The 25,236-nt window shown below is 43.9% G+C and overlaps 1 protein-coding gene across 5 annotated transcripts; it reads left to right on the top strand.

Moving 5' to 3' along the window:
• Positions 1–13,447: 13,447 nt before the first annotated feature.
• TAL2 (TAL bHLH transcription factor 2) lies at positions 13,448–23,796 on the top strand. Of its 5 annotated transcripts, none has more exons than XM_033122194.1 (4): positions 13,448–13,604; positions 15,762–15,885; positions 18,451–18,631; positions 20,628–23,796. In XM_033122194.1, the coding sequence occupies exon 4, from the start codon at positions 20,661–20,663 to the stop codon at positions 20,976–20,978; it is 318 nt and encodes a 105-aa protein (XP_032978085.1). In that variant the 5' UTR covers positions 13,448–13,604; positions 15,762–15,885; positions 18,451–18,631; positions 20,628–20,660; the 3' UTR covers positions 20,979–23,796. The 5 variants fall into 5 exon arrangements, with proteins under 5 accessions (XP_032978085.1, XP_032978086.1, XP_032978087.1 ...); XM_033122195.1 differs by having other exon boundaries at positions 20,651–23,796; XM_033122196.1 differs by lacking the exon at positions 18,451–18,631.
• The last annotated feature ends 1,440 nt before the right edge of the window (positions 23,797–25,236 follow it).

Genomic DNA, 25,236 nt, shown 5'->3' on the forward strand with positions numbered 1-25,236 from the left:
TTTACACACCATGACCAAGTGGGATTTATTCCAATTACATATGGCCTGGTGCAGCATTCAAAAAAATCAACAAACCTGAGAGACTAAATGTTTTCCCTGTAAGATGGGGAACAAGGTAAGGATACCTGTTCTCACTACTTTTATTCAACATAACCCTGGAAGTTCTCACCACTGCAATAAGGCAAGAAAAAATTTTCAAAAACATACAGATTGGAAAGAAAGAAAGAGAGAGAGAGAGAGAGAGAGAGAGAGAGAGAGAGAGAGAGAGAGAGAGAGAGAGAGAGAAAGAGACAGAAAGAAAGAAAGAGAGAGAGAGAGAGAGAGAAAGAGACAGAAAGAAAGAAAGAAAGAAAGAAAGAAAGAAAGAAAGAAAGAAAGAAAGAAAGAAAGAAAGAAAGAAAGAGAAAGAAAACCCTTTATTTTCAGATGATATGATTGTCTGCATAGATAGTACTAAGAAATGTATTATGAACAAAAACCAAACCAAATATCTCCTGGAGCTTGTAAGTGAGTTTAGCATGGTAACTGTATACAAGATCAACATCAAAATCTCTGTTGCATTCCTATATATAATACTAACAGTGAACATGAGAAAACAGTCCATTTACAGTCATGTCAATGAAAATGAAGCACTTAGGTATAAACTTAGCAAAACATACAGTATCTGCATGCTAAAAATGCTGGTGAAATATATCAAAGAAGACCTAAATAAATGGGTTGAAAAAGTCAACATAGCAAAGATGTCACTTCTAACCAAATGGATCTATAGGTTTAATACAATTCCTATCAAAATCTCAGCAAGATTTTTAGTAGACATAGACAAGCTTATTGTAAAATGTATGTGGAAAGCCACAGATTCTAGAGTAGCTAAAGCAGTCTTGACAATAAAGTAGCAGGAAGATTTGGAATTGGAAGACTTGAGTATGTCTTACACTTCAGTAGAGTGTCATCTGATCTTGTAAGGTAGGTGTTACTATCCTTTGTTTTGCCTGTGAAGAATCTGCAATTTAGAGGTAACAGATCTTAAACCCTTCTGTCTTGAAATGCAGTGGCTACTCTCTGCTAATTCCAATTAACTGCTGATTAGAAAAAAAAAATTCTTTTTAATTATAACTTGAGACCAACCTCTTCTACTAAAAGTGAGAAGAATCACTTTACCCAATATTATGGCTTATTATATACCTACAGTACTTGTTGTGGGCTGAATTGTGCCCTCCCCACCCAAGTCACATATTGAAGTCCTAACCCCCAGGACCTCAGAATGGAACTGTATTTGGAGATGGGGCCTTGAAAGAGGTAATTAAGGTAAAAAGAGGTCATGTGGGCGGGTCCTGATCCAACATGCTGGTGTCCTTGACAAGAAGAGATGAGGGTACAGACAGCAAACACAGTGGGAAGAGCATGCGGAGATTTAGAGAGGAGGTGGCCATCTACAGGCCAAGGAGAGGCCCTCAGAAGACGTCAGCACTGCCAACACTTTGATCTCGGACTTCTAGCCTTCAGAACTGTAAGAAAACAAATTTCTATTTTAAGCCACCCAGTCTGTAATACTTGATTAGGCAATTTTAGCAAACTAATGCAGTAATCAAGATAGCACGGTACTGGTAAAGGACAGACACATAGACCAATGGATCAGAATAAAGAACCCAGAAGCTGACACACAAATATGCTCAACTGATGCTTGGAAAAATTGCAAAAGCAGTTCAGTGGAGGAAGGATAGCCTTTTCAGCAAATGGTGCTAGAACAATTGGACATCCGTAGTTCCCCCAACACACACCCACCCTAAAAGAACCTCAATTACTTTATACAAAAATGAACTCAAAATGGATCACATACTTAAATGTAAAACGTACAGCTATGAAACTTTTAGGGTAAAAGAATAGGAGAAAATCTTCATGATCTAGGGCTAAGCAAAGAGTCTTATACTTGGTACCAATCAATAAAAGGAGACACTGATAAATTGGGCTTCATCAAAATTAAAAAACTGCTTCTCTTCAAAAGCCTACAAGAAGAGGATGAAAATTCAAGCTACAGACCAGGAGAAAATATTTGCAAAATGCATATCCGACAAACCACATATCTGTTAAATGGTTAATATCCAAAATATAGAGGGAACTCATACAACTCAATAGCAGAAAAACCAAATAATCCAATTTAAAAATGAGCAAAAGAACTGAGTAGACGTTTTTCCAAAGAAGATATTCAAATGGCCAAAAGATACACGAAAAGGTGATCAACATCACTAGTAATTAGGGAAATACAAATCAAAACCACAGTGAAATAGCACTTCACACCTGTTAAAATGGCTATTATCAAAATGACAAGAGGTAAGTGCCGGTGAGGATGTGGAGAAAAGGGACCCTAGTGCACTGTTGGTGGGAATGTGAATTGGCACAGCAACTATGGAAAACAGTATGGAGTTTCCTTAAAAAATTAAAAATAGAATTACCATATGACCCAGCCATCCCTCTTCTGGGTATATATCTGAAGGAAATGAAATCACTACCCCAAAGATACGTACCCCCATGTTCACTGCAGCTTTATTTACAATAGCTTTATTTACATGGGAAGTGTCTATTGGCAATGAATGGATAAGAAGATATGGTATGTATGTATGTATCACACACACACACACACACACACACACACACAGAGTATATGAGTGTATGTATTGAAATTACGCTGATGGTAACCACTTTGAGCACCTCTTGTAATAGCAGAAGTCAAATGTGACTTGTATTCATCTTTTGTTACCGGTATATATTCAGTATTACAATGTTAATACAGTTTTTCCCTTAATATGTGTATACATTTTTTTGGTACCCTCTCTCTCTCTCTCTCTCTCTCTCTCTCTCTCTCTATATATATATATATATATATATATATATATATATATACACACACACATATATATATACTTCTCAAATATATATATATATATATATATTTCTCTGATAATGCCTAGTAATATTTTTTCTGTAAAACTAGGTCCGAGTACTTAAGAGCCCTCCTGAGTAGAGGGCCTCTTCCTGAGGACTGGTGATAAGAAGTGACCCTAGCCTCAATGGCACAGGTAGGTGTAAGGCCTGTCCTTTGGGGAGATGGGATATGGGATTAAAGTATAACACTTAACAGAATTGAGTCTCAAAGACTAGGCTTAGGTAAGGGAACCAAAGGTCCCAGACTTTGTAGAAGGTGGCCTGAGCACCTGAGACTAGAAAACGCTCCAGGTAGGAGGGCAGGGAGAGGGACAGTGAGTTTTGGCTGGGTCTTCAGACTCAACAAACAGAAAATCTGAATAAATGAAGAAAGGGAAGAAATCATTTCTGAATAAAAGGAGAAAGTAAAGTCACAGAATGGACTTAATGGGACAGTGGATAAGACTATCTAGCTTTATGTGGATAAATAGTTAAAAAAGAAAAAAACTCTTACTAGAAAAGTGGGCAATGAGCAGATTGTGGGGGCGCTGGCTATGCTGCCCTGAAGTCTGCGTAAGAGCAAATGGAGAAAGGTTATTTGAATGACAGTCACTCTCCTCTTGGGCCTGTGCACTCCAGCAGTTTGGGAATAAATTTTCTTTAAAAAGAAAAAATAGAATAAGAGCGTGACACCTTCAGTAAACACCTCTAGCTGATGACCACTCACAGGCACTGTGCTAAGGGCCAAGGTTCATTTGCTGATTCAGCAAACATTCACAAAGCCCCTTCCCGGCCAGAGTAGGGATTTGGGAGAACTTAGGCATTGAGACTGAGCTGGGATCCCTAAAGTGTCCTCTGTCCAGGGGCAGAGGACAGAGGCCGTAGCCGGGTGGGTGTGAGGCCCCAGGTGGCCCAGGTAAGTTTACTCCTCGGAATTCCCAGTCGGAGCCAGGCATGGATAGGGTCCAGGGGCAGGAAGTGCTGGAGGCTGAGGGGCATTTGGTGTTGGTCTGAGAAGTGGAACTCAGAGCAGCTCTGCCAGCCACAGAGCGCCAGTACGCTGGGACCAAGGTAGGTTCTTATCCGGAGAGTTCCAGGGAATCAGAACAGGCACTTGGGAGGCAAGACAAAAGCTTAAATGAATTGAGGCAGGAGAGTTGGTAGTGAGATCCTAGGCTCTGGTGAAGACATGAAGGCAGTTTCTGGAAAGGGGCAGGCGAAGGGGGACACAAGGGAACCCCGTGGTCAGCGTGTGGCCTGGGCCCCACAATGCAGGCAGTGTGAGAGATGTGAGGGAGCAGACGGAGCCATTTCTGCCCCTGCTGCTTCAGTGAGAAACCAGGATGGGATGGGATCGCCACGTGGGGATGGCACAAAGGATGAGCTCGGGGAGCTGGGAAACAGAAGGCAGGAGAGGACATGGCTCAGCAGAGATGAGCACTTCTGGGTCTCAACTTGGTCCTCGTTCCCTATAGACTGTTTGCCCCCACGGACTCTGATCCCCAAAGGGTAAAGAGGAGCCGTTCCAGTTGTTCTAGGAGCACAGCTCATGCTCACAACTGACCTCACTGTCCCCACGCTACCTCCTACCATGACAAGCCTTGAGACTCCACTGGTTGGGCCATTCTAGGCTGCTAATCGGGCTAGGCCACACTTTCCCATTTTCACCAGGTGCTGCCTGGGTCAGAGAGCTCAAACGGACTGCCCGCTCATTGGGTCTGGGCCAGCCTATAATGCCTGTCGGCATCACAGGAGTGGTGGTTGGGAGGTTGTATCCTGCTAATACAGCCTGCCTCAGCTACAGTATGAGTCTCAGAATCGGGTCTGAAACCCCAGCTGGAAACTTACTTATTTTCCGGCGATTTTCAAAGAAACCAAATCCCCACCAGCTAGAAAAGATGGATGTGCACTTGGGTAGTGCAGAAGTATCTGTAATGAAAAGAAGAGGTGAGAACAGTGGTGAAAAGTCACGGTTTTCTCTGAGGGTCTCTTATTGGTTGCATTCGAGGTAACATCCTCTAACTTTCCTAAGAAGCCCCAGTGAAGCTCCTGAAAACATCTGCTGGTTTTGATGTGGGTATGGAAGACGCTCCCTCATCCCCTGGGTTGGGGGGGCGGTGTTTGATTTGGGATTTGTCGGTCTGGGAAGCTGAGGGCTCCGGGCAGCTCAGGCCTGGCAGATTTCCCCCACCTGCCTGAAATTCAACAGGGGGTGGGGGGTGGGGGTGGCAGAGGCCCTCCCAGCCCAATCCTGTGTCTCACTCTCCAGCCCCTGGAACTGTGGCCTTTATTTCAAGTCTGGTCCCCAGGGGGCTGCGTGGGGAATGAGGACAGCTGATAAGCCTGACAGTATTGACTTTATGGGGAGTATTCAGTGAATTTACTTTCTGCGAGAAGGCTGCACTCTTATCTGCTGCCCACAGAGCGTCTAAAGCCTCATCTACAGGACCTATTGATGAGTCATGTCTCTCTACAAAGACGAGGGAATAAAGAGGAAAAGGGAAGTTGCACCCCACCCCTTTCTTTTCTCCAGTTTGAGGGCCTTCCCCCACCCCCACCCCACCCCCTGGCTTTCCCAGTGCCTTTGGGTGTATTGGCTGGAAATAGAAGCAAGCGCTCACAGCTCCAGGCCTGCAGAGTGAAGGCCAAGCCTGCCTGGCCCTGAGAGCATCCGCAGCTGGGCTCGCCCAGGGCTGTGCATCCTTCTAGTTGGTAACTATGGGAAGAAAAACCACTCCCTGAAGCAGTTACATGCCTCGCTTTCTGCTGCAATGGTCAACATTTGCTCTGGACAGAAACACCCACCTGGCCTCAACACCAGGTGTCTTGGCGGGGAAATGTGTGTGCACGTGGGCGTGTGGGTGTTACCAAGGGTTCCTGGGTCTGGGGAGCTGGCAGGCGGAAATTAAATGTAAGCGAGCCTGAGGCTCAAGAGGTTTTCTTTCCCCTCTCTGACATATCCCTCATCTGGCCCTGGGCTCTGTTTGCTTCAAATCGTGGAAGGAAATACATGCCCCTTAGCAGCACAGAACCCAAAGCAACCGGAAGGAGAGAGGTGGGTTGGGCAGATGAAAGAAAAAAATGAAAGTGCCTTTTGGAGCTAATTAGAGGCATGTGTTCAGATTCCCTATCTAGCTTTTTTGATAGAGTTTTTCTGGTAATTAAAATAAAACATTATTTATTGAGCAACTATGCTTTTATTACTTGCCTGTTACCACCATTTTTAAGCATTTGCCCCAAATCGCTAACTTTACATACATTAGCTTACTGAATCTTCACAATAACCCCTACAGTTGACATCGTTTCCAATGTACAGCTGAGAAAATAGACTGGGAGACGTTAAGTAACGTGCCCAGGACAACAGCTTATCATGACCGCAGGAGTTCAAACCCCAGCAGGTCTGCCTCCACAGCCAAACGCAGGGTCTGCTCTTAGCTACTACACTGAACCACCTCCCACTTGGTATTTCTCAATACCTTATCCCACTTCATCCACAGCAAAGCAATGAGAATTTATTATTGCTATTCGATAAGAAACAGTTTCAGAAGGGTACACTTTGTTTTCCAATTCTATCAGCTTTTTATTTCTTAAATAAATGGCTAATTTGATTGAGAACATGACCAAGCAGCAGTGAGCCTTTCAACCAATTAATAAATTCCTCTACTTACTATCCAAACCAGTAACCTCATCATCATACACTTATCCCAGGCAAGGCACAGGTTAGACAGCAGACAGAGAAAATGCGGGAAGCAGGAAGAGTAGTGTTAAACAGTAGCGCAGAAAACCTTTGCAATTCTGATTTCAGATAGTGGATGGATCACTCTCACCCCGCTTCTTTATTCACATAGGGCTCCTTATATTTGGATCCACTGAAGGACCATCCCTGCGATCAGTTGTTCCCTGCGTCTTAAGTGGAGGATGTCTGGTAACACAACTATGCAGCGGGCGAGCTGTGGCAATCGCCTAGGTAAGTGTAACTTTGTTTACAGAGTAACGTTGTTTTTCCTCCTTTGTCAAGGAAAGTCACTGTATGCTGCAAGGGAAAAACAGTGGACAGCAGGTGTGTTTTTCCTCTGAAATCGGAGCCACTTTTTCCTTTATTGTTCCTATGTATGAGTGTATCCAGGGCCACAAAACCATTGTACATCGGAGACTCTGGTCTGCAGATTCTAGCATCTTTCCTCTTCTGTGATGACTAGGGAATGACCTCAGGGAAGTCCCAAAATGATGATAAAATAGCTAAAGCTCTCTTTCCTTATGAGAGAAGACGAAAGCTCTCACTCTTTCGGCACTCCTCCCAATACTAAGGTAGAGATTGGGCCATGTCAGGGTATGTCTCCCTTCCAGATGCCCTGGTTTCCCACATCACCTGCCGCCTTCTGCAGCTACTTGCTTTATTACTTTTTTTATTTGAGGGAGGTTAGAGCAGAGGCCTCAGGAAGAGTCTCAGAGGTGGTGAGCTAATCATTAAGTTGCCCTATGGGTCTTGTGAAAGGAGTGACATTAACAGCCATGAGAATTTACAGCCTCTGCTGGCTCTGGAAAGACGTTTGTGTAAGAATCGCTAGTAAAACAGTGTCAGCCACATGTGAAGGCTTGCTTCTTTGGGCCTACATTTTAGTATCTCACTTGTTTGGGAGTGATATTTTGTTTTGTCAAAGATGGTAACTTTCTAATCAAAATATATGATTTCTCATATTAAATGAGAAATTTGGGTAAAATACCTAGCATTATACCTCAAACTTAGTGCTAAATAATGGGCGTAGAGTATTTGGTGCCCGACCCAGAGTTGGCACTCAGTGCTACCCAGCCCAGGTCAGGCTGTCATCCCCTCGAGTCTGCATTCCTGTCACGGCCTCTTAGCTAGTCTCTCCACATCCTTTCTTGGCCCACTCTGTGTGGCATCGAGAATGCTCTTCTCTTCTTAAAAACCAATCACCAGAAACCCCTTTCCATGGCCTGGGAAGCATTCGCTTCACAGAAACCAGCTATGTGTCTGCTGACAGAAAGCAGCACAGGCTGGAGGCAGCTGTTTGGAGAAATGACTGAGCACTGTCTAAAATTCATTCAACAAATGTCTTACCAAGCAGCTTTTACGTGGAGTGAGCACAGTTCGTCGGATCTAGTGATTAATGAAACTCAGTCCTTGCCCTTCTGACGTTTACAGTGTAGTAGGCAAGCCACGCAAGTAAATAGAAAGTGCTTCATTTGGAAGAACTCAACATGGAGATGGCGCTCCTTTAAAAGAAAAAAAAAAAAAGTCAAAGGAATTTAAATTTACCAAATAACATTTCACAGAAAGAGAAAACCTATGACCAAGAGTCACAGCCACACACCTACAAATTAACTGTAAAAGAATGGGCACACTCTTTTGGAAAATGCAAACTTAAAATGATATAAAACAAAATGAATTCCTGACAAAGAGCATGGCAAAGAGCGTCAATTTACACCGATATGGGGTACAATTCTCTAAGTCTGTAAAACTTCCACGAGCCTTTGTGCGTCAGATGCAGTGCATCTAAAGGTGTAAAGGTCTAAAGCAAGCACTCCTCGAAAAACCAGAAAGAAGAAAAGACATGAAATAGAGGGAGATTTTCACACAAGTCTCTCTAACAGATCAACTACACCAAAACTCACAAGAATATAGAGGATCGATTTTACGGCTGTGTATAAAAAATATTTTATTTTTCAAACAGAGGACTTACCTGCTTTTCTGTTGGCTATGGACCATTTATGAAAGTCAGCTATATGTTTTATCAAAGAGAAAATCTGAATAAATATCCCAAAGCAAAAAATGTATGGGGGCATATCTTTGACTACCCTTAATGCCATTAGAAATTAATAGCAAACGGTTACCAAAAAAATACAACAATAAGGAAATTTTAAGAATACTTTCTAAAGGAAAATGAATAATAAACAACAGAAGTTAGAAACTAATGACAAAGGTACTGCAAATGGAAACACAGGATGACCTCAAAGGTGTATCAGAAGAAAATTCATGGTCTGAAATGCTTTTCTTACGAAATAAGAAAGAATGAAAATTAATAAAATAAACACTCAATCTAAGAATGGGAGGTGGAGAGAGAACAAAATGAACATAAGCAAATGAGAAAGCAGATTTAATAAAGATACAGTCGAAATTAGTGCCTTAGAAAATCATGAAATGATGAATCACAGAAGGAGTTTTTAAAAAGAACAATAGAATGTACAAGCTTCTGCAAAGCTCATCAAGGAGAGAGAAGTCATGAACACAACATGAAGAACAAACGAGAAAAGTGATAACACAAATACAGAGATTTTGTTCATATTATTAACTATATAGAACACTTGACGAAATGACTCTGAAAATGTCAAAGTACCAAAATTGACTTAAGAGATAGAGCACTTGAAGGAAAAAAACCTACCTGGAAGGATTACTCGTTAACAGTAAATTCTGTGAACTATCAAGAACAGGCCAAGTCATGTGATGAACACATTGATGGACGCATACCCGGTACGTGGATGGAGGAAAGGATAGATCTATGGATGGATGGATACATGGAGGGATGCACTGCAGCTTGGATATGCAGAACTGGAGATTGGGAAGGGGGCTAACCAAGAATGAGGGAGGGGAAGGGAGTCTTAAGACTATGACCTTGGTTCCCATCCACCTGGGCTGACAGAAATGTCCTCTGAGAACCTCAGGTTTGGCCTTTCCTGAAGCTGACAACCCCTGCACACAGGACTAGAGGTCCAGTGTTCACAGGATTATCCAGACAGATCAATTAAGCCAGTAAAACCAGATCCCAACAATGCCCAAGCTCTCCTAGCGATCTGCCCTCCCCTCCCCAGGAGCCCGCAGGTGCAGTCTCTCCAGGGGGCGGTGAGAGCCATGAATAGTAAGGGCTTTAGCTCAAGCACACAGAGGCGTTTAGCTGCCCAAACCTAATCCCCTAATAATCGGATTATGTAAATTTCTACTTCAACCCCTTTCCCTGGACCCAGCCCCTAAGCTCTCCATCCTGGGAGACTGGGATGGGAGAGGGCCCATCACTCTGAAGAATCACTGCTAGTGGAATGGTACACCGAAATTGTTTCCCCAACTTCTCCCATTTTAAAAACTGTAAGGCCAGCAATCACATATAAGAAGAAGGTTTTCAGAAGAAACCAAATGTCAACCCTGGTTCCAGTGTGCCAATGCAATCGTGCTCCCTTCTGTTTACTCCTCGGTAGTCTCAGTCTTTGTCCAATTGCATACAGGTCCTGTTTTATAGTTTATTGTTTCATTTAGCATCCGATCTTGCTGCCCAGTTGCCACAATTCCTTTGTTTACAACTGTAGAATATGCTATTAAGAGAATATATTACCTCACAGCTGTTTGGCTAAGATGAAGGGTAATACCAGTTCTTGGTTTCAAATCTAACAAGCGCTCCATCAGAATTGTGATACAGTAGGGCAGGGTGGAAAAGCTTGGGTACCATAAGCACTTTGAGGCAGCAACCCCCTTCCCACAGCACACACAGAAAACAAAAAGGCAGAAAGGGGACGACAAATGGGCAATGTTTACAGCACATATTACGTTATGATTCTAAAGGCCGCTTTTGTGCCTATGCATAAATTGACCAATTAATGCTCTCCAACCATCCAATCCATGCTTTGCTCTGCCACCAGAATGATCCTCGTAACCTGTGAATCTAAACGTGTTACTCCCATGTTGGAGGCACACAGTTGCCGTCGCATGGACTGCCCTCCTGCCCAGATTTGGGGTCTGTGTTTTACATGGCCCTGCTCTGGCCCTCCTCCAGCACCTTCCCCATATTCTAAACCACACAATCTGAGTATCTGAGACCTCTGAATTCCTGCTCAAATGGCCCAAATGCCATTTTCAGAGCCTGCACAGGGTTTTCCCTTAGGCCTGTATGCGCTGGGAGTCCCATAATATACACAAGGTCCTTCACAGAGCAGGACAGAGCTGGAGGGTAGGGAAAAATGGGATGGGGATGGGTCAGGAGTTTCCATGTGTACCCTTGTCCTAAGTCCCACAAATGTCCGAGGCAGCCCTGCCTCAAAGCCTACTTTAAATGCCATCCTTCCCACGAGCAATCTCTGATCTGCCAGCTAGAAGCGTTTGCCTCCCTAACTCCAATTTTACACTCTCTGGTGCTCAGGATGATCTGTCTTGTATTTAGTCATTTTTGTTGTGTCCTCTCCCTCCCAAAGGCTGTGAACTCCTTGAAGGCATAGACAGAGTTTTCTTCACCTTCCTACCTCCTGAAAACCTAGTAATTCTTACAACATCTTTTTTTTATTTATAATAAGAGCTGTATTAGTTCTTTTTTTTAAGGAGAGAGACAAATAACCCCAAAGTCTCAGTGGCTTACAGAAGCAAAGATTGATTCGTCATTCATATTACATGAGGGCTGTGGTTGGCTGTGGGTGTGCTCCATGGCCTCCAGGCTTAAAGAGCAAACCCAAGCACGATGCTCCCTTGCCTGAGCCCAACAACACGCAGTGCCTCTTAAATGTGAGTCATGTCTGCTCACATTTCATTGGTGGATGCAAGCCACATGGCCAAGGCTAGAAGCAGGCAGAGAAATACTCTTCCTCCACCTATGGGCGAGGCACTGCCAGTCACATGGCAGAGGTCAGGCTATGTAATTCCCTCATAGGAAAGGGAGCTAGTAGTTGTAACAATAATACAATTTACCACAATAAGTTGTACAATATTCTGACTGAGTGCTAGGCACAGTGCTAAATTTTTGCTATTTTCTTTTTCTCATTTAATGCTCACAATCCTATCATTGTCCCCACTTTACAGATGAGGAAACTGAGGCAGGGAGAAGTTACTTAATTTCCCTGGGACTTAAACAAGTGGGTACATCAGAGATTTCATGCAACTCCAGGGTCCTTTGTTTTTATCCACTAAGCTGTGATACATTTGTGAATTTATTGTGCCAAACCCTATGTTGGGTCCTTCAGAGAGTGTGATACCTAGAAATTCATTACTGATGGGTTCATTAGTCAACCAACATTTGATGGATGCCTATTCACTGAGGCTAGGGAGGCAACAGCAAGATAAATAAGTAAAATATTAGTAAATGGAGATGAGTGCTAAGGTGAAGAATAAAGCCGGGTAGGGACAATGGGGTACTTGTGGGTGTGAAGGTGCAATTTTAGATACTGTGGTCAGAGGTCCTTCATTGAGAAGGTGACATCTGAGCAAAGACCTGAAGTACGACAGCTCCTTGAGGGCAGGGATTTGTGTCTGTTTTGTTTGAAATTGTGTTCCCAGTGCCTACAACAGGCACTGGCCCATAGTAGGCACCCAATAATAATTTGTTGAATGAAAGAAGGTGTGGGAAGGAAATATGTGGATAACTTGGGGGAAGAGTGTGTCTGGCAGAGAAATCAGTGCAAAGGCCCTGAGGCAAGAGGGTGCCTGGCGTGTTTCTGAAACAACGGAGGTCAGGGTGGCTAGACCCGAGGAAACAAGGAGATAAAGAACAGATAGGGTTTCCACGTGGGAATTCCCACCCATTCTCACGATTTTTTTTTTACTTTCCCGTTCCTGAATCCCAAGAAAAGTTGGTCGGGAAATCGGGAAAATTGGCTCCTTGAACCCAGGTGGTTGGTAGTATCAGTCGTCACTTTGTGGAAACGATTCATCATGGAGAACAGAAAACAGTTTATATCTCGGGATTCTGGAAAGGGAAAGCGAAAAAAATTCCTGAAAATGGGTAGGAATTCCCGCCTGGAAAGCCTAGGTGAAGGGTATCTCCTGAGCCACCGTAGAGACTTGAGCTTAACTCTGAATGAATGTAATGAAGAGCCACCAAGGGATTTTGAGCAGAGAAGTGACAGGAATCTGTGTTGGGTTTTTAGAGAATCATTCTGGGTGATGTTGGAGAATAAACAGAAGGAAAGAGGCAAGCGCAGAAGAAGGAAGGCCACTGAAATGACAAAGTCCTGTGCCGGCGCTGGAAACTGAGAGATACATATTCCGTGATCTGCCCACTGCAGTGATGTACAAACTTCGATGTGCATCTTGATCTCTTTCGGTCCATGAGTGAAAACGCAGATTTCAGATCCCGCCCCCAGAAAACCTGGTCTGGTGGGTCTGGGTTGTGGGTTTTGAGATCTGCCTCCCCTCACCTTGGATTCTGAAGCAAGTGGTTCTCCTACTACTAATAGTAGACTTGCTGGGGCTTAAATCATTGCCGTCTGATGAATTAACAGCGGGACACTTACTTTCTGAGCTGCACGCTGCAGGGCCTTCGGGATGCGTGGCAGGACCCCTCCCGTGCCCAAGCCATACACAAAGCGGGCTTCTCCTTCCCCCTCTGTCCCTTGCTAGGGCACAAGGAGGGCTGGTACCGGGAAGTGGGGGCACGGGGAATGGGGAATGGGGCGGGACCTGCGGGAGTGCCGAGCGAGGAGGGCCGGGAGGGCATTGCTAACAAAGGGCGGTGTCCTATAAAGGCGGTGGCGGAGGAGGTGTCCAGGCGAGGGCGCGCACGGCCGGCGACAACTTCGGCGGCGGGGGCTCCCGGCTCTTGGCGAGGAGGTGCGTCGACTCCGGGGGAAAGTGGGTACCGCGGGGCCAAGGCTCCTGGGCCAGCGGATCTCCTACACAGCCCCCCGAGGCCAAGACTCACTGGCGGGAGTGTCAAGGCGACGTGGTAGCAGCCACCAAGCCTATCCGATAGGTGAGAAGACCTGGGGGCTTTCTGCGGGCAGGGGAGGTGGCGCAGCTCCGGGAGGTTGCCGGTCCCCTAGCGCGTGTTTGGCAGGGCCGCCCCGCTTTGATACACGATGCCGGGGACACCGCACAGCACCTCGAAGAGCCATTTAGAGGGCTCCTGGGTCCCGGTGAGCAATTCCTGGACACCTGACAGGTGCGAAACTTTAGCACGAGATGCTTTCCGGGATGCCCGAACTCCTTATTCAGAAGGCAAGGCACTGCGGGCAGGGGCAGCAAAGGCTATAAAAAGGAAAAGCCGGAAAGTGACGCTGGCGAGGGCAGCGGGTTGGGGGGGTGGGCAGCGAGGCTCCGGCGTTGAGCGCACCTTGGACCATGGGTCTCTCCCAGTGCCCACCCAAAGGCTGGTATTCACAGCACATGTACTCACTTAGAACCTCAGCATGCAGTCGTCTGGTGAGAAAAAAAGCGTGCATAATAGCATGTATTCTGATTCATATTTTATGTAAAGCATATCTATCCCAGACTGGCTACTGCTGGGGAGTGAGCCTGACTAGGTAGACAGATAGATAGGGAGCCTTTTATTTTTTACTTTATGCACTTGCGTCCTGCTTGATTATTTTGTTTTCTTTCCTTAAATGAGCATGTGTTACTTGTACAGACATTTCAAAAGGCAAAGCTGTGCCTGGTATCTGAGGTTAGGCACCATCCCCTAACCCAACTAAGGAAAGAAACCTCCCTTCATCTCCCTCTTTCTCCAGAGTGGTTTCACTCACTTTCAAGAGACACATAAAAGAAGAGACAATTTACAAGACCACACATCAGGAAGAGAAATTTAAAGTTTTATGATAAAAGAGCCGCAGGAGTATGGCCATGTGCCTGTCCTGCATTCTTTCAAGCTGACCTGGGCTCTGTCACCAGGAAGCACCAGAACAAAAAGGCAGCAGCACCTACCTGGGGTATTAGTCACCATCTCTGGGGGTGTAATTGTCATTCCGTTCTCTGGTAACCTGTTACCTTCAGTGGTGATGATACACCTAGATTCCTGTTGTATTTGCCATGACCTTCCTCTTGTCCAGGCGTTTAGATCCAGGGTCCATGACGCCCACCCAGCCAGGGGTGTCTACATAGAATTCAGGGGTTCTATGTATTTGGATGAGGAAAACTTCCATCTTTATTTTCAGAAACTTTTAATCTAAATTTAGCATTTCCTTTACTTGTGAATGTGGGTAGTAAACAGCAGTCGTTTTAGCAACATTGGTGACTTTGTCACCAATAGAAATCATACTTTCATTTCACATTACAGATGTTGCACATCTTTTGAAAAAATCATTTACATATCACTCTGTAGAAATTATGGTAATAAATCTATTTAATGTGTTAAAAAAGACACGTATTACAAAGCACATGTAGTACAAAGCACATGTGTTGCATTTTAAAAGTATTTTAATAACTATTAAGTATAATTGGTTATTTTATGTATCTATGCATTTTAATTCATGCATTTGAAAGCATTATTTTGTGAAGGGAACCAAAGACTTTTTACTATATGTATTTAAAAATCACTGTTCTGAGATGGAATCCATCTGTAGGCTTCCCCAGACTGCCAAAAAGGTCCATGGCACACACACAAAAAAGGTTATGGACCCTGTCACAGCAGGATCAGGGACGATATGGATGCATAAATACCCAGGCTTGGGATGCAGGCTGTGCCACTGATTCTCTGTGTAACTTGGGACAAAATGCTTCACCCCTATTTTGACATCTATCAGATGTTTTCTGATTCTCTGGCATCTGGCCTATTATTTAAGCTCTTAAATTATTTAAAAATCAAGCTTAGCAGCAATCACTCCTTGCAACTGAAAAAACACCAAGTGCAATTTTCCTTTGACTTAATAAGGATTTTAGTAATTTTCCACTGACCTCTACTTGAATTTTTCCAGCTTGTTAAATCACTGAATTCTACCTCCCCCTAGGGAGAAGGGGAGTAACACACTTGAGGATAAATCAACAGGTAATAATTAAGCACCTCTTAGGACGGTGGGCCTCATTTCAGAAGCTGTCCTCTCATCTCTCGGTTTCCTCTGCTTCTAGCACAATAGGATCGAGCCCTCTTAGAAGAGAACACCAGTTAGTTTATCCTGCCTAATCTTTTTCTTCCCAGCTTGAAAAAGACCCCCGTGAGACTGGAATTGACTTGGTGAATGAGCTAACCCCTCTTTTGAACAAGAGAAGCTTGAAAGTAACTTTGCTCTCACAGTCGTGGCTGCAAAGCAGCCAACCTCGCTGTGAGTAAAATTTGAGTTTTCTTTCTATCTTATAAATCTTCCTGGTTTAGGTTCAAACTTTCATATTTTAGGTATAGTTGGACACAGTTCTGACAACACTCATATTTTCATTGGAGAACCAAAGACTGGGTTATTTAGAAATGGCTTAGGTCAGGTAAGTAGTAATAAGCAGGGTGTCGTACCATTTCAGACCAGAAAGAGGCCTTGGGAATCGCCTGGTTCACCCCTTCAGTTTGGAAAGATGCGTGGCCAGCCTGGAAGCTCCCCAGAATGCCTGGGTTAGCCCCTGTGCTACCCTCCCCATGTCACGCAGGCAGCGGCCCCTCAGTAGCCAGCACCCAGCACAGGCATTGGCACGTCGTGTCAGTAAGTGTGGGTACCGAAGCTTAGAGGGCACATGACTGTAACTGGACCATGGCTCCAACGGGGAGTTTCTCCGCAGGGAGAGGAAGTGGGACTACGTGGCTGGTGGAGGGAGCCTGAAGCCAGACAGTGAACTTGGGCTGCCATGCTTCTGCTCACCAATGGGTTCTCAGCACAGCACTGGACGCTCCAACCCAGACAGAAGCAGGAAAGGCAACAGGAACCTGGCTGGGGACATGTCCCGGGAGATGTAGATGACTGAAAAATGCCATTCTCTGCAGTAATGACACTTCTCATCTGTGTTGGGAAGAAAAGTTTTGTATTTATTGAGCGCCTGTGTTCCAGGCACATAATGTCTCATTGATATATTTATATACTTTACATAGTGTCTCGTATAATCCTCACAAGAACCTGAAGGGTGGCTTTATTTCCATTTTTTAGAGAAGAAAACTGAGGCTTAAAGAAGTGAACTGATTTTCTCAGAATCATGTAACTAGGGAATTGGGAGCTGAGATTCAAAGCCAGGTGTTTCTACATTACAGCCCACAAAACTTTCTCGAGTTTTTTCTGTTATGAAGCAAATAATATATGAATACTTTCTTATTATAAAAATGTAAAACAGTACCAAACTATATAGAATATAATACATGTCTCCTTTATCTATCTTCCCCTAACCTGCTGTCCTCCCCCAAGGAAGCACTATTGACAGTTTGACCCGAATCCTTCCAGGTATTTTTGCTCTATATCTACACACACACACACTCACACACACACACACACACACACACAGAGACACACTCACACACATTCCTATACATTCCTATAGAGTGAAACAAATACATAAATAAAGCTCAGATCTTTTCTACTGCAGTATAGCTTCATTAGGGAAAAAAAAATTACAATGAACATTGACTTCTCTGTTGTATTTGTAGAGATAACTGTAATCATTTAACATTTATTGAGCAGTTACTGTGTCCCAGACACTGCCCTAAGGTACTTTACATGCATCATTTCATGTGTCCTCACAGGTAGTACCCTGAGTCGTCCTTCACTAATGAGGCATTTGAAGCACAGAGAGGTTAAGAGATTGTTCAATGTCACACAGCTAGGAGGAGTAGAGCCAAAAGTCAAACCAGGGTTCTGACTCTGGAGCCTTTGGATGAACAGCCACACGGATGCCTCCATGGGTGGCTGACTCCCGTAGAGTCCAGGCTCGGTGGTAACAGAGCGGCTTGTCCCGGTTACCTGGGATTGCCATTTGGTTCCTGTGGAAGGACAAAGATACCAACACACCATATAGTGAGATAACTTCTGGGACATACATGTCTGCCTGCCTAGGCCAATCCCAGCAGTGTGTGCAGCCCTGTCACCACAGCCAACGCTGCTTACATGTTTATGTAGCATGAATTCACACATGAAAACAGTGCCTGGCCCAAAGCAGGTGCTGTTTGCTCTCATTTTCCTTGCCGTGTAGTTCACAGGATGCTTTCTTATGCCATTTTTCATTTGGTCCTTACAACAGCCCTGTGAGGAGAGAATGGTATCATTGGCCCGTTTGATAGCTGAGGAACGGAGGCTCAGGTGAACCCACATGGAGTGTCTTGTGGCTGGTTAGTGTTCGGTGCTGTGATGAGAACACACACCTTCTGAGGGAAAGGGTGGCTTTTCCCGTCTGTTTTGTACTCCTGCTGTACCTTCCTCCAGCAGGCAGGTGTCTTGTATGTGAATATACTGCTTCCTTATTAAACGTAGTTTTGCTAGGCATCAGTGTTCCTATTTGGAGAGTAGAGCAGCGGTTCTCAATGTTGGCCGCACGCTGAGATCACTTGGAAGCGTGCTCCTTGGATCTCACATCGAGAAAGAAGTTGCAGTTCATTTGCAAGGAGTGCAGGCAGCCGACAGCCCTCAGCTGCAGTGCCTTCAGGATGGCACTTCCTTGGCAGCACCCAGCAAGTGACTGAGCATGGCGGGGCTACCAGGATCTGGCTATTTCTGCCCAGTGGGGTCTCCTCTAACAGGCAGTCTTTGCCCCAGAACTCCCTGCTGCGGGACAGCCACTTTTTCAGATCTGCATTGCAGGCTGAGGCCCTTCTGACCCGTCCTGCTTTTTCCCTGCTTTCGTTTCATGGGTGTCAGAAGTGCATGGCAGTCTGGAGGCGTTCTTTGCCCAGTTCTGCTTTCTTCCCTTTTTATCTTTCACAGGCGTTTAACCCCCAGTAAACTGCTTGTGCACCCAACTCCAACTCAGCATCTGCTTCCTGGAGGACCCAGCTGATCTACCTAAAGCAGTTTTAAAAACTACCGATGTCCTCAGAGATTTTTATTTAAGTGGTCTGGGGTGCTACCTGGGTGCTTCCACTGGAACAGAACAGGAGAAGAGCTGGTAGGCAGACTTTCCAAGTGTTTTAAGTTAGAAAAGGACCCGCTTTCTCACAATTCCCTGGGGCCTGAAGAAGTCATTTTTTTAGGTTCTTTTCACATAAAGTGGACCCACCTTTTCTTACCATACTTGCCAATTTTTAACCCTCCAACTCCTTCCTGCAATGTGGGCTGGTAGCACAAACAACAGGTGTAGAAGGAAGCTGGCATTTTGAGAGACCCTACTGAGTTCCTGACATTCTACACAGTGCTTTCTGTAACCTAGATATGCGAGGTGTTTACCCACACACCATATTCTTGTGAAAATCCAAATAAAAATTAAAGGAAGGGAAATTTTCAGGACAAGTTCAACGGCACCAACCTGATCATTTTGGTCTTTTTTTTTTTTTTTTTTGATCATTTTGGTCTTGGTGTGATTCCTTTATACCCTTCTCTAGTCAGCAAGTGTTGTTCTGGCCCTTAGTGTGTGGGATTTTGTGCTGTGATTTTAAAGTGCTTCTATTGGTGCCACCTCCTTCACCAGACCATCCAAGAAGCTCCTTGAGGACAAGTGCCCCAAGCAGCCATGTCCACAAACCCAGCTCATGGCACAGGGCCTGGCACAGAGTACGTCTACTGAAGGGTTAAAATAAAAGGACAAAATCACCAAGAACCGAAAGATTTTAGCAGTCTTGGTTATAGAAAAACAAGAAATCACCCCCTAGGTATTTTCTATGCCCCCAAAATTATTTTTACTTATAAGTATACTTATTATCTTGTATTGATTCATCGATGCTTTTATAGCAATTACTATGTGTCTGGCAATGGTATAAGTGATGTAAAAATATTACCTTATTTATTTAATTATCCTAACAGCCTCTGTCTACCACCAAGGGCTGCAGGAGTTCAGTGAGGGGAGGTCATGGGGGTGGGGGGATGGGGCCTCTGGCATGCCTGGACAGCTTCACAGAAAAGGAGGCATTTGAGCTGCTTTCTAAAGAATGTGAAGAAATAGGCAAGTTGAGTGAGCAAGGAGCTCAAGGAACAGAGAACGGCATGTGGAAAGGAATATATACTACTCTTTGGGGGAACAAGAAGGGGCCCACTGCCAGGGAGCTGAGATTGGAGCAGGAGGCAAGCTGACAGCAGTGAGCCAAAAGCACCAAATTGTTGGGTACTGTGTTTTGGCTCATTTGCTGATGCATCAAAAAATGTTCCCATTGACACATGTCAATCCAAGCCACATGAAAAAAGGGGCTCATGCCTCTAAGAGTTAAATAAAATTTGAGCATATATTAGGATCATCACCTCTCCTAGGGTTGGAGAGGTCATCGAAACGGAGTCTTGGGGAGACCTGGATATCTTCCACTCTTCCACAGTATCCAGGCCTAATTACCACCCCCATCTGTCCCTTGTCTTTCTTCTTTTGTCACGCTAAATAGCCCCACTTCTGTTCTTCATACAGTAGTTTCAAGACTCTTCAGCATGCTGTTCATCCTCCTCTAAATGTGGTCCGGTGTGGGGATTGTAGCTCTTCCACCGTGGGGCCCAGTCCTCTAAGTGAGGTCTCCCAGCTAAGAGGAACATTGTGCTATCATCTTCATTCCCAATACGGTCTCCTTAATGCAACCTAGGATCACAGCTTTTCTCTTAAGAATCCATATTCAACTCTATTGGCTAAATATATATTTTGTTACTCAATCCTACACTTGTATTCAATCCTATCCTGTGCCTGAGTCTGAACAATTAGGAAAAGTTGGTTATAAAAGAAGTAATGAGAGTTTTGGGATTAAATAACCCTATAACTGGAGGCTTCAAAACAGCCAGGGAGAAAAGGTCTAAAGGGTGTTGTTCTTACCTTGCCCTTTCTTCTGTCTCATCTTCTTCCCTTCCCAAAAGGAAAATTCAAAAAACCTGAAAAATGAGGAAATGAATTTCCTAAAATCTGGGTCAAGGAGATGTCAAATTTTGGGCAGGACACGTGATACCCACCTGGCCTCTCACAAGGTGTTGGCCCTTAGGGCCTTTCTCTTTCCCATCCCAGGAATTCAGACATGACCAGGAAGATCTTCACAAATACCCGGGAACGGTGGAGGCAGCAAACTGTCAACAATGCCTTTGCCAAGCTGAGGAAGCTCCTCCCCACTCACCCTCCAGACAAAAAGCTGAGCAAAAATGAAACACTTCGCCTGGCAATGAGGTACATCAACTTCTTGGTCAAGGTCTTGGGGGAGCAAAGCCTGCAGCAAACGGGAGTGGCTGCTCCAGGAAACATTCTGGGACTCTTCCCCCCAGGGCCCCACCTGCCAGACAGGACTCTCCTCGGTGACTACCAGGTTCCTTCCCCTGGCCCAAGCCACCACATTCCTTAGTGTGGCTCCAATTCTCGTCACCCAGGGCAGCACTTGTTCAGAAGTCGCTGGCTATCAACCACCTTTTGCATGTTGCGGAGTCAACTTGATGAATAATTTGTGAGGCATGAATTTAAGCTTCATTAGGCTGTGGCTCGGGGACAGCTGCAGGGAGCCAAAAGGAGGTCACGAGGAATGTGGCTTTGGAGTCCACCACCCTCTGGGCTTCAACCAGAGCAGGCTGTCTCTATTTTATATATCCAGGACCTCCATAAGATGTTGTTTGAAGAAAAAAAGATGATAGGTTAAAAACAGGTTTGAAAATCATTGTTTCACTCAATGTGTTTTCAGTTATAAGGAAGGAGTTTTCTAATGATGCATGTCGGATGAGTAGAAGATGCTTCCCTCAGAACATATTTTAAAGTTTTTTTTTGAAAAATGAGGCATATTTGGCCAAGGGTGAACAAAATAAGTTCAGGTGGAGAAATGTAAAGATAGCCCTTACAGCAACCAACCAGGAGGCTTATGGGAAAACCTATGGAGAAAAGATGCTCCCGACATGTGAAGATTACAGGAACACAGCCGATACATGTGGAAGAACTCTGCATCCTCTATGGAAACACGAGATGTTACTTGCATCGAGCCATTTCTATGTATGTTATCTCTAAAGCCAAATGGTGGATTATATCTGAAGAGGAAATTACTTGATAATTTATAAATCAGAGTTCATAGTTTTCTTGTGAAAAATGGTTAGCTAAAATAGGTTATCTAACCCCTCAGTTTCACATGTCAGGTATGAAAATTTCAAATTCAGCCTGAGTTCCTGCTGATTTAAGACCCGTAAAATTCAAATATGATTATGAAAATCCAAACGTTACCATTTAATGACTCATTTAACAGAGAGCTTAGTTTCAACAAAAGATTGAGAGCAGACAATAGGAATGTAATACCAGACTCTAATGAATTAATGAATTTGTAATTTGCTCAATCTTACTTATGCTGGGAGGGGTGGTACCCACAAGTCAGTGGAACAGGGTAGATCTGGAGAAACTCTTCATCACATGCTACCCTGATGATGCTTGTGTTCAAACCTGAATCCCATAGTTGAGCCCGAGATACAAATGTCATTTGAATGTCTTTGGGACATTTTATTTCCTCAAAGTTCTTGACGATACATTAATTTTAAAACCTTCTGAACCAAGGGTAGGAAATCAATGAATTTGCCATAATGGATTTCCAGTGTATACACAATACACTGGAATTTAAATTTTCTGCTACTCTAGAAAGAAAATATTTGATTTATGAAAGGTTGACATGAGCTTCTTTGGTTTGATGATCAGAAGAAAGCAGGATGAGGCGCCCCAAATCGTAAGGCCATTGTGCCATTAAACTGTATACATCATTCACACTTACTGTAGCACATTGTGTTTATCAGAAAACATGCATTTTCTTCTAGGTCCTTTCTTTAAACTCCACTCAGCAAACTCCGCAATGGACCCAGAATAGTCCAGGGAAACACTTACACCCAGAGACCAAGGGATTTGCCCTGAATGTACATTTCATTCTCACGAGCTTATGTGGACTTAAGTTTGTTCCCAAACTACCAAAGCTTTGATGACAGTTGTCAATTGAACAGCATTACTTACTCTCTCATCTGGCCCTCAGTCAAACTAACACTTTTCACAGTATTTGTGTATTAGCTTCATTTTAACATGTTGCCAAGGAAGGCACAAAGGACCTCTTTGCCTGATACAGGATTTTATTGCTCTTCTCAGAATGAGTGCATTTTTCTGCTGTTGGGGGTCATGTCTGTGTGCACAGAGGACCTCTCCACTGAAATGTAACAGAGAACTCCCGAAACGTTGTGGGGAGATTGAGTTATCATTAAACTATATGGCGGGGGGGGGGGGGTAATTATTTAAAGGAAATCCCTTTGATAATGAATAAACATTTAAAATATTACTTTATGTAATTCACCTCTTAAATGACTTCTGTTGCAAGCTTGGATTTTGGTATATCAAGTTGTGTTAAGTTAAAGTGGCTGTCAAAAGGAATTGTGGGTACATGTGGACCAAAGTCTTCGCAAGGTATCCTTGAGCCTAAGATATAGGGAAGGTGAGTGAGCAGGGAATGCAAGGAACAGAGAATGCCATGTGTAAAGGAATATATACCACTCTGAGGGGCGGGGGGACAGGAAGGGGCCCACTGCCAGGGAGCTGAGACTGGAGCAGGCGGCAAGCTGACTGAAAAATCACTCTGTAGTCTTCCTTGATGTTCTGTACTTAAGGCTTTGTGATTGTACTAGTACTCATTTGTGCTTTGAACGTATTATGTAGTCTACTGTTGGTATATCTCTTTATGGATCATTTGAACCCAACAGAAGAGTTTAGATAGATTATATCATCTGTGCTACTCTGTTACTTGAAAACAAGTGTTTGGTCTGTTATGGACACCCCTGGAAACTTCTGGAAACCAGGTATAAACAAGTTCATTTATTTATATAGATCCTTAGATTGGCTAATTCTACTCCTCATATGACAGAGGAAAAAATAGGTCCAGAGGGTTTGGAAGTGACTTTCCGGAGGTCACATGGACAGGTAGTGGAAACCCAGGTCGGTGTCAGGTCTCCCGACCCAGAGCCCAGGCTCGCACAGCCCGATTCAGGCAGTGAGTATTTTAGGATTGAAAACGGACAAGCACATTATTATTACGCTCATCTCTTTTCAATTGCATTCTGTCATTTTCTTCATCTGCCTTTTTATTGAAATTGAATTATTGTGCTTTGTAGAATGTAATTAGAGGTATCAACCAAAGATTTTACCTGTCGTTTTGTGAGCTTTAACCATTGATTCTAATTTATTTCACTATTAATTTATTGAAAATAAATAAAGAAAGGAAACTGTTCTTTTTTTCTTTTTAAAAAGAATGTCATAAATTAACGAAGCACATCCATCCATTCTCTCCATCCTCACAGCCACTCGTCTGGCTTTGAACCCTGCAAACCCCGCCCCCAACACACATACACACCACTGTCTTTAGCCTAGAAAACCAATGCCATATCCCAGCAAACCAGGCCCTCTGCAGCCTGACCGCCTCTACACTTTCCCTTACCTTCCACAATCACCTAAATATATTATACATGCTAAGGAAACCAGTCCACTGAGTGGTCTCCCAACATGCCCCACTCTTTGGTACCTCTGGCTTTACTCTTGTGATTCCATCTGCCTGCATGAATGTTCCCATTCTCACTCGTTCTACTCACCCGTCCATCGGCACCAAATTCCACTTACTGGAATCTTTCATGACCGATCTTAAATATCACTCCTTCAGGAAACTTGATTCATCTGCAACATCATCTCTTACGTGAAGTCCTCCTAGATTCTCACCACTCAATCTAATCTCTCCTTTCTTAGAATCCCCTAGGTACTTCACGACACTTATTTCTCTACCCTGTGTTACAAATACTGTGTAGATTCTGTCCCTATCCCCACCCCAAGCTAAGATCTCCTTGAAGACAGTGACAGTTTCTAACAATTCATACAACAGCCCTGCAAGTGACCTCACTTTCAAGTTGAGAAAACTGTATCAAGACTGGCTCTGTTAAGCATATTCCTCCTCTAGCTTTCCCTAACAGATGGCATCGAAGTGAAACTTAAACAGGCTGAATTTTCCTGAGAAACCCAAAGTCTAAAGCTCTTCTTAAAAGTTTGTTTCTCATAATATATATTCAGCATGGGCCCTGCAACACCTGCCTTATGAGGTTGCGTCACCTAATAATGGCTTGAGATGACCAAAATATGTATAAGTTATGCAAAACAGGCTTTGTCCTTAAAAAGGCAAAAGATGAAAGGGGTTCTGGGAGAAAGGACAGCTTAACTGCTGACCCCCAGGCCAAAGGTTAGTTAAAAGTCACATCTTTAAATTAAAAGGTCAAAGATAAGGAGGGAATCTAGAGGTTCAATGGCAATGCAAAGTGAGGGATTTAAAGTGGCAGGTGTTACCAAATGCCCAGGAATGAATGTGAAGGATTACAGGAAGCCAGGGACACTCTCCTAAACTGAACTTGCAGGATTGTGACTTTTAAGAGTTTACTATAAACGGGGAAACTTTCCATTTTGTGTTCTCTTTCTTGCTAATGACCTATCACAAAGATATTTTAAAGATCACTAGATTTGTACATAAGCCTTAGTTAGGTTTGTAATTTACCAAATAGTTTACACTCTAAGAATTTAATTTCCAGAGCTCCAGAATTCTCTGGTAGTCAAATGAAGCAAGCTGT

The sequence above is a fragment of the Rhinolophus ferrumequinum genome, chromosome 12 (assembly GCF_004115265.2).
Source record: "Rhinolophus ferrumequinum isolate MPI-CBG mRhiFer1 chromosome 12, mRhiFer1_v1.p, whole genome shotgun sequence".
Taxonomy (NCBI): Eukaryota; Metazoa; Chordata; class Mammalia; order Chiroptera; family Rhinolophidae; genus Rhinolophus; species Rhinolophus ferrumequinum.